The 9,639-nt window shown below is 35.8% G+C and overlaps 1 protein-coding gene across 4 annotated transcripts; it reads right to left on the bottom strand.

The window, feature by feature from the left end:
• Positions 1-1,720: 1,720 nt before the first annotated feature.
• LOC109193339 (5'-3' exoribonuclease 3-like) lies at positions 1,721-8,644 on the bottom strand. Of its 4 annotated transcripts, XM_019344203.1 has the most exons (26): positions 8,306-8,644; positions 8,115-8,217; positions 7,851-7,927; positions 7,531-7,713; positions 7,313-7,432; positions 7,125-7,187; positions 6,918-7,028; positions 6,639-6,803; positions 6,461-6,538; positions 6,306-6,383; positions 6,169-6,213; positions 6,001-6,066; positions 5,806-5,901; positions 5,330-5,400; positions 5,106-5,234; positions 4,928-5,004; positions 4,808-4,848; positions 4,570-4,644; positions 4,324-4,481; positions 3,471-3,575; positions 3,306-3,381; positions 3,114-3,196; positions 2,880-3,014; positions 2,662-2,795; positions 2,302-2,544; positions 1,721-2,217 (listed from the first exon to the last, which is right to left on the bottom strand). In XM_019344203.1, exons 1-26 carry the CDS (start codon positions 8,507-8,509, stop codon positions 2,054-2,056), a joined length of 2,880 nt encoding a protein of 959 aa, XP_019199748.1. In that variant the 5' UTR covers positions 8,510-8,644; the 3' UTR covers positions 1,721-2,053. The 4 variants fall into 4 exon arrangements, 3 of the variants coding, with proteins under 3 accessions (XP_019199748.1, XP_019199749.1, XP_019199750.1); XM_019344204.1 differs by lacking the exons at positions 2,302-2,544; positions 2,662-2,795 and having other exon boundaries at positions 1,721-2,219; positions 8,306-8,642; XM_019344205.1 differs by lacking the exons at positions 2,302-2,544; positions 2,662-2,795 and having other exon boundaries at positions 1,721-2,186; positions 2,973-3,014; positions 8,306-8,642.
• Positions 8,645-9,639: the final 995 nt, after the last annotated feature.

Raw genomic sequence — 9,639 nt, 5'->3', positions numbered from 1 at the left:
CCTATTGAATCTCATTCAAAATTCAAGTTTTGCATAATCTCAACTTAATATTTGTGCACACTTGATCCTCACGTTCTATAATAATTTTGGTGCTTGGTTATTGGCTTGAGAATGGAACTTGTGTGGAATGCTAAGATGATTCTTGAAACAAGTGTGTTGTTTCGAGTTGGATTGTAGTTTGTTAAGTTATGCAAAATGGGAGTATGATCAACTTCGGTGCTATATTGGTGATTTAGTTCTTGTTTTTGCTTGAGGACAAGCAAAAGTCTAAGTGTGGAGGGAGTTGATGAATGTCTAAAACTAATGCTTTTTCCTTGCACATTTTGGTATTTTTACTGGTTAATCATTATATTATGGAGTCAATTTGGTAACTTATGGAATGATTGTTTGTGCTTAGGTGACTTGACAAGAAAATGATATTTTGAGCCAAACATTGAGTTATTTGATCAAGATTTCAAGTCATCATAGCATGATGATATTTTTGTGAGGCAAAATGAAGAAAAAAAGATTGAACAACACTCTTTAATGTGCCAAATATTTGTGCCTTAGTGGTCTTGATGATATAGGCAATTCAATGCAAAGGCAAAGCAAAAGATAGTAAGGTGGCATTTCTTGTCCAGATTGGCGCTGTCTCCGTATTTTGACCATATCTTGGTGTTGGAGTGTCCAAATCAAGTGATTTTTATATCATTGGAAAGCTAACTTCAAGGTCTACAACTTTAATGAAGACCACAAATGCTAATTCAAAGAATTTGAGGGTGAACACTTGCATAGAAGACGAACTCAGTGCACACTACCTGTGGCCACTGGACAGTGTAAACTGCATTTCTGGCCACGATATCTAAACTCTATACTTTCAGTTGCTTTATAATAACAGTTAGCCAGCAGCAACTGTAGTGTTTCATAACAAACCATTTTGTGCACTGATCTATATCCACCCAATATAACGCATCATCTTCAGTATTCTTCCAGTTACTCTTTATATTATGTTAGATGGAGCAAACACAAATGTTACCGAGTCTCACATTAAAAATATAAAGAAAAATAGGAGTTAATACCCAAAATCGTCCTCGACTATAGTGGTTTTTCTCAATTTCGTCCTAAACGACTTTGGTGACCTAATATCGTCCCAGACTTTTGTGTTTCGCTCAATTTAGTCCCACATTTGTTATTCCGTCAAATTGGTGTTAAATAAATGGACAATTCAGTAACGTCAATATTGATCTCTCTTTACTTTCAATTTGTGAAGTGCGAAATTCCTCTTTCTTGTACGAATTACGCCCAGAATTACTCCCGGACCTACAAATCAAATTTTATATTCGCAGTTTTAGGAGTAATTCTGAGAGTAATTCGTAAAATAAAAGGGATTTCGCAGTTCACATGTCTATGAGTAAAGAGATGCCAATATTAAAATTAATGAATTGTCTATTTATTTAACACCAAATGGACAGAATAACAAATGAGGGACTAAATTGAGCAAAAATGCAAAAATCTGGGACTAAATTGAGCGAAACACGAAAGTCTAGGACGGTATTAGGTCACCAAAGTCGTTTAGGACGAAATTAAGAAAAACCACTATAGTCAAGGACGATTTTGGGTATTAACTCAAAAAAATAGATTGATTTATAAAGTTATGAGTTGAACTAACTAATTGATTGGATTTAGTCTTTTTAGTATTGATTTACCCACCCATGTACATAATAGTGACCTACACTCAATCTTAAATTCTAACATTACCCAACAACATATATCAAACTCAAACTCGTACATTCAGGAATGTTACTCAATAGAAAATTTTACACCGATATGGGTGTTAGGACTCAAGGGGTCAAAAGAACAAAATTGAAGCAATGGCCAGCTACAGCTACACAATACTAAACATACAACAAAACCTCAAATACAGCAACTTCAGGTAGGTTGGTAAATCAATAGACTAAAATGTCTCCTGCACAATAGCAAGAAGTAATCGAACCATCCAGAATTTGATACCTGCAAACAAGTGCTCAGGTCTTTTGTTATGCCAGGCACTCCTGATTACACGCAGGTTGATATATCACCAGATCGTTTTCCAGAAATCGCTGTACATTTGCTGGGGATCGTTATACGCTTCCTCTTCCTGTTGTTTAAGTTTCTGTATCTTGCGTTTGCGCTGAGCCTCTTTTTTTTCAGCCTTACGCTTCCTCTTCCTGCATTCATCAAGGTTTTCATTGTCAGGACATGTCTGGTTTGACACAGGTGCTTGCAATGCCATGTCAGGACATGGCTGGTTTGACACAGGTGCTTGCAATGCCATGTCAGGACATGTCTGGTTTGACAAAGGTGCTTGCAATGCCATGTTAATCCCATTTTCCTGTTGTTTAAGTTTCTGTATCTTGCGTTCGCGCTGAGCCTTTTTTCTTTCAGCCTTACGCTTCATCTTCCTGCATTCATCAAGGTTTTCATTGTCAGGACATGTCTGGTTTGACAAAGGTGCTTGCAATGCCATGTTAATCCCATTTTCCTGTTGTTTAAGTTTCTGTATCTTGCGTTCGCGCTGAGCCTTTTTTCTTTCAGCCTTACTCTTCATCTTCCTGCATTCATCAAGGTTTTCATTGTCAGGACATGTCTGGTTTGACAAAGGTCCTTGCAATGCCATGTTAATCCCATTTTCCTGTTGTTTAAGTTTCTGTATCTTGCGTTCGCGCTGAGCCTTTTTTCTTTCAGCCTTACTCTTCATCTTCCTGCATTCATCAAGGTTTTCATTGTCAGGACATGTCTGGTTTGACAAAGGTGCTTGCAATGCCATGTCAGCACATGTCTGGTTTGACACGGGTGCTTGCAATGCCATGTCAGGACATGGCTGGTTTGACAAAGGTGCTTGCAATGCCATGTCAGGACATGTCTGGTTTGACAAAGGTGCTTGCAATGCCATGTCAACCCCATTTCCTTGTCGCTTCACAATAAGATTTTCCAAAACAAGCCGATGAGCTAACCTCGCCAAACAAGATCCCGATATAGACTGGGGAGGCATAGGCCTGGAATGGTTTGTCAAGTAGAGAGATATTAGAGCTCAAAAGCATGATTCCTTTATAGAACTATTCATAACTCGTTGCAAACATAATAGAATTTCTTACTTTAAAGCGACTCTCCCTTTGGTAATGGCAGTCTTCTCATGCCACAGCACTGGAGGCGGCTGGATGTCATACTTTTTGATAGCCTGATATACAAAAATATATATAGCTTACAAGTTATGCAAGGAGAGATTTTGATTATAAAGACCCGAATTAGAATAGAGAGGAGCAAAACAGAGGATGAAAGTCACATACCTTTCCAGGCAATATTACTCCTTCAGGCAGTCTGCTAATATGAGAATGAAAAGAAGGGCCTTTATAAAATACACATCTGCAAAAGGGAATAAAATACAATCTTTCAGCTCCACTTCCACCAATGCCTAAAGTAAAAGCAAAGCCTCTACTGGGAGAACGCCATACATTACTTTGTTGTCTCTTATCATATCCATGCCATTGATTGGTGAAGGTATCTCTATAGGACACACGGGTTTATCAGAAATATACAAGTACCCATTCATTCCATGGCTGCAAAATTTAAATCTCAGCTTCAAAGTTGGAGAACCAAGAAAGCAGTACATAAATCTTAAACAAATAAATAAATCTAGTGTCTTAACTTGCACAATTATCATCAAACTGTAAATCCTAACACATAAAAGATTAGCAATAACCAGGAAAGAAAGAGAACTCCTTGCAGAATGTCTTTCCCTTTGTCTCAAGGGTTGTAGTGCAAAGGTAGACAGTATAAAAGATGAATGACCAGATAACTTCAAGTAAAGAAAAAGCGGCGCATCAGATTTAGTGAGCATTGAAGACTTTACAGTACTTCACATTCATCCAAATACACAACCAACCATTTCCCATCTTAAACACGCACACAAAACAGCAGTTCATGTTAGCAATGCTGCATTCCATGAATGGCCTTAGTACAGTGTGCATAATATTTGATACATGGCATCATTGTGTACAAAGTGCAGCCATACACCAATGTTAATCAGAATCTTACTCCATGTTCATCATGACTGTTATTTCATTTCATGCAAATTTGTAGCCTTTATGGAAGAGCATAATTCAATGAACATAGAGTACAATTGTGATGAACATCAGAGACAAGGATGTACCTTGCTCCATACACATGGTGCATGATATTTCAATTTCCCAGAGGTTAAACATTAAATTATGTGCATATCAATCAGTGAAATACCCTTTTTTCCCAAAACACACAGGTCAAAAGGTGAATTCTGCTCAATGTTATAGCTCCATGAACATATCAAACCTGAATTCTGGGTTGATTTTCCTCTTCACTTTTGCCTGTGTCAACTTTGGATTATCTTTATTCCGTTTACAGAATGAAAAGATCTTTCCAGCTAAAGGATGTGATCCATGAACAAATAGCATATCAAGTCCAAGGCTGTTTCTCTTCTTTTCTTCATCCTATATAACAAAGATACCATTCAAATTATCAAAGTTGCAACCAAAAAATGTAAAAATATGACTATTTATCCACAGCAAGAACAACTACCGTCAATGTATTCTCAACTTTTGCCAACTCTGAGAGAAGACGGAATTCATCAATAAATGGTAACTTACACACAGCCTGCATATCAAAGGAAAATAAACCGGAGCAATCAATGGATGCAATTAAGACAGGAGCAAAACTAACAAGTGGAAATGTGGAATTGCAGGAAAGTTAGTTTCAGAGGGGGCATTCCAGAACTGAGGATGTGCATAAATGAAGAAAGCAGGTTATCAACAAATACCTGCCATGAATGCCTTTTTCCATTGATGTCAAGCTCAAAATCTGCCATGAAAGAAGAATCATACTTCACAGAAGGAACTAATCAAGCAAAAAAAATTCAAATTAGTAGAATTCATCCTACCAGGAGGATAGAAGTCCAAAATGGGGGATAGTGGATCTGTCATCAACTTCCTGTACGAAAGAGGGAGTGCTTGTGCACTACGTGTGTGCAGCATTTTTGGTTACAATAAGAATATTAATATTTGCATATATAACTAATATAAGAATCTTTAAAAAAAAGTATAAATAAGTCCAAAAACCTTGCAGCTGGAAGGACACCCATCAACTGATCAAAAGGCTTGAAGGGCTTGCCTAGTGTGAAAGTTATGTCTAATTGATCAAAACCATGAAAATCAGATGCAAAGGGAGCATAGTGGTAAGGATAAAACCTGCAACATAACAAATTCAGGTTGAGTAAAGCAAAGATCATAATTATTACTAATATCATCGTCTGAAAACAGTGCACATTGGATACAGGGCATACCATTGCCAGGAGCAGACTCCTTGGTAGTAATAATGCATCACCCAACATATCCCTTCAGCATATTTCAAAACCTATGTAAAAATGAAAGCTGTTATTGAAAGGAAAATTGAAGATGAAGTTCAATTTCATGATAAGCGAGATGATTAGTTTGCAGCTGATTTGAGTATGAGATGCAGCAGGTACATGTAATATTCATTTATACCTTAAAACCAGCCCTAATTTAAACATGTTTTAGAAGTAAGAATGATATACAGAGTAATATTCTACATTGTAAGGACCATTGCAATTAAATCAGATGTAGTATAGAAGTCACAATCCACACAACCCAAGAGGAAAAATATAAATTAGACCAAACAAGAAAGAAAAACAAATGACCAAGTGAATCAACAAGACAAAAAATAATCCTTACAACTGGATTGGGATCTTCTAGTTTTTTTCATGTTTAAAGGCAGTACAGCAAGAATGAATACTCTTACCGTATCCCTACGAACCCTATCACAGTCTTCAACAGATTCAACCTCAAATTTTTCTGCATAATATCTGTCTTTCCAGCCCTCTTCCCCTAATTTAACCTGAAATTATAAGATTTAGAATAATGAATTAGAAACATGTCAATGCATGTTAATGATGTTTATAAAGTCACTTGAAAATAAAATAAAAGATCAACAGACCTTGTCATCTTCCAAAGCAGTCTTGAAATTTGCATGGCTTTTAGTCTGATTCCCTTTAGGATCTGACTGATTAGACAACCATCACAGCATATTCAATTCAAAATTCAATAACAAACTCCTTATTCACCAAGAACTCAAAATAAGGTTCAATGTTAAAATCATACTCACATTAGTGGAATGATGTCTCATTGGCCTCTCCCATTCTTTTCTTGCCTGAATTTACTCATACGTTCAGAATGAGGCAGTATTGCATTTACTCTTTAACATGTTAAGTAATACTGTCAATAAGTTCAAATAAACAGAACCTGTATGCGCCTTTTAAAGATCCTATTTTCATATGAACCAACAGCTTGTATGAAATGCTCCACCCTTTTCAAATTAACCTGCACAAGTTTGACGAAAAAAATAATGGAAATGACAGAAGAATTAGGAGGCAAGTTTTGAGGTTTAACATGTATACCTCAACAGAATTAGTCAGGTAACCACCCATTTGGACAAATTCCTTCTTGTAGACATTCATGAGCAAGTCAATGGCCCCCTGGAAGAAATCCAAATGAAGGAAGTTAGGTAAGAAATAGACCTTACTAATTCAAACACCCTCAATGAGAAACACTAACTAGCACTACAAGAAGACAAACCTCTGATATCTCCAACGAAGGCATGTGTGGTAGAAAATCGTTTCCAACAAATAAACACATAAAAATGAAATCATCTATCAATCGTTCCAGGTCTGTTTTAACTGCTGAATCTGGTATTTTTAAATCATAAGCTAGATAGTCCCTGAGAACCCATATTCTGAGAAGCTGGAAAAAGAAAGGGTGAGGGGATGTTTAAAATACAAGTGGAACATAATGTTAGGAAGATCATTGGTTATATGGAAAGGGTGGGAAAAGGAAAGAGGAAGAAGTTTTACCAACCTGAAACGTCTGTTGTGATATAAAATTTTCTAACTCCTTGCCACATTCTGCAACTTTGACATGTTTCTGATGTTTTGGACCTCTATCCTTGGAGTGTGCTTTGCGAACATCCTATGCACACCCCATAACATGACTTATTTAATCTCATACAACTTTGACAATATGCCAAGCATAATGGTAGCAAATAAAATTCAACATAATACATACTTCTCTTAGAACCGTGAAGTGAACTTCGTGGGTGGCAAGTGCAAGCATAATCAGATCTGCATCCTAAAACACAACCTCACAATGTGTTCATAAATTGGTAAGGAAATGCAACATGTACAATAAATGTGCAGAGGCACCATGTTGTTTGGGGTGCCAGGTGGGAATCAAAATTAGGCATCAATATTTACCAATCCATACAAGCAATGCCGTGTGTTAGGATCAAATCCATGCAGATTCCTTTGCAAGCGGATGTAAGAAACAATCTTGTGCTCTCCTTCACCAGGTACACTAGCATCAGAGAGAATAACCTAAAAAGGTCATACCATAAAATCAGAACAAATGAGAAAGAGCAAGTTCTGAGCAACAAAGAATCAGACAAAATGCTTTAGATGATACAAAATCCTACCTTGATTCCTTTCCAGCCCGGGTCCTCATTCATTCTGGTCTGTACATAGTATTGTAGTGCAGACGACAGCATAGCCATGAATTCAGTTCCAGGAGTGATTACATTAGAATCCAGTATTTGAGTATCTGATGAATCTTTCCCTTTTGATTCATGTATCCTTCTCAGATTCTCTGTTCCAGAAGCCTGATAGGATTCAAATTTCAATTTTCTTATAGAAGGGAGATAACTTGCGGAGATCATAGGATAAAATCTTGTAAAATCTTGTTTTAAAGTAGTACTCATATAATAAAAAAAAATTTAAAAAATATGAGAAAACTCACTGCATCAGCTGCATCTTTAGCAGCTCTAAAACGCCTTGCTCGCTGTTGATTCATTTTAGCACGCGGTGCAACTCCATCTGCAGACAACACGTCAAAACACAAGTTCTCAGTACTACAGCAAAATGTTACATACAACGTGCTTTCTAAACATCATATATCCTTTCAAATCCAAACCAGCTCGGTCACCCTAATTTCTGAATACCAAGCTGCTAATCCAAGAAATTAAAGATTATTTGCATAAATGAATTAAAGAAGCTCACTAACCAATCGCCATGAATAAAAGCTTCCGGGGCCTAATGATTGAAAAGACCCTATCAAGATACTTGAATACCGCCATGAACACATCATCGTAGGTCTTCGGAGGAGGCTGTGAACATCAAAGCACACTTCTCAATAAGACAACACTCCCAAATCAATCAAGGTAATTTGAAATTTTTGGAAATTTGTGAATTTACCAAGCCTTCAGGATGAAAACAAGGGTGCACAATCCCATTCATATCGAGATACAAGTTATCAAATTCATATCCGTTAGGATTTGGTCCGGAAGTGTCAATTGGGACGGTAACGCCGTTGAAGACCGCCGGAGTTTCTTCCACTGCCGGCTCAACGGAACGAGGGTACCGTTCGAGCAGCCATCGATAGAACGCAGGTATACCCATCTTGAGAAGCGGTTGGTTTTGCTGGGTTTTGTTGTTCAGAGAAAAGATATTGTTCAGAAATGCAGGGTTTAAGCTAGGGTTTGCGGACCAGCAAGGGTGGAATGATATATTGATATGACAAAGGGCTTTCGAAGAAAACCCTACAAAAGCTTAAAATTGTGATCAGGTAGTGTAAAATATTTTACAATAGATTTAAGTTGGATTTGTACATTTTGAAAAATATTTTTCGGAAAATAATTTCTAAAAAATATAACTCATTTTTTATAAAATATTTTAATATTTTTGTGTTTGGTTGAATGTTAAAAATTTATATTTTTTTATTTGGTTGAGAGTTAAAAATTTACATTTTTTTGTTTAGTTCATTTTCTTGAAAAATGAACATAATAATAATAATAATAATAACAATAATAATAATAATAATAATAATAATAATAATGAAAAAAAGTCAAATAGCCTTAGAAGTTTAGCTAAAAGTTAGTTAGCCCTTAAATTTTTTAAAAATGTAATTACACCATCAACAATTTATTTAAGTGCAATGAAGTCTAAAACAGGTTAATGACCTGCTATCACAGGTCATTAGGTTCAAGCCACCCTCCGACGAATTTTCTGACAAAAAAAAAAAAAAAAAAAAAAAAAAAAAAAAAAAGTGGCCGACAATTGACGAACGATCGCCAGTCACGGAGAAACACCAAGATCGCCTGCACTGTAGAGAAAGCAACCACTAGGTCACCTTTTCCTGGGAAAAGTGCCAAAATTAAGGGAAGTCGAACTTCGGCTCCCCATATGTTTTTTTTTTCTTTTATTAAATTATTATTATTATTATTTTTTAACAATTATTATTATTATTATTATTATTATTATTATTATTATTATTATTATTATTATTATTATTATTATTATTATTATTATTATTATATGTATATACTCTTAGGTCATTTTACATGTTAATTTTTTCAAATATCTTTTTACCAACCATTGATATAATTCGTTAGTCAAAACCGTTAACTGCTGATTGTCAAACAAGGACATTGCGTGATAGTTTCTCACTTCAATTTGTAGTGTGTTTTGAATACTCTATTTGTCAACAAACCCCTCAAGTAGTTAATATGATTGACTTTATTATTTTTTTT

Source organism: Ipomoea nil, unplaced genomic scaffold (assembly GCF_001879475.1).
Source record: "Ipomoea nil cultivar Tokyo-kokei standard unplaced genomic scaffold, Asagao_1.1 scaffold1868, whole genome shotgun sequence".
NCBI classification, from domain to species: domain Eukaryota; kingdom Viridiplantae; phylum Streptophyta; class Magnoliopsida; order Solanales; family Convolvulaceae; genus Ipomoea; species Ipomoea nil.
The sequence above is the reverse complement of the archived record's forward strand: the minus strand, read 5'-3'. Positions and strand labels throughout refer to the sequence as shown.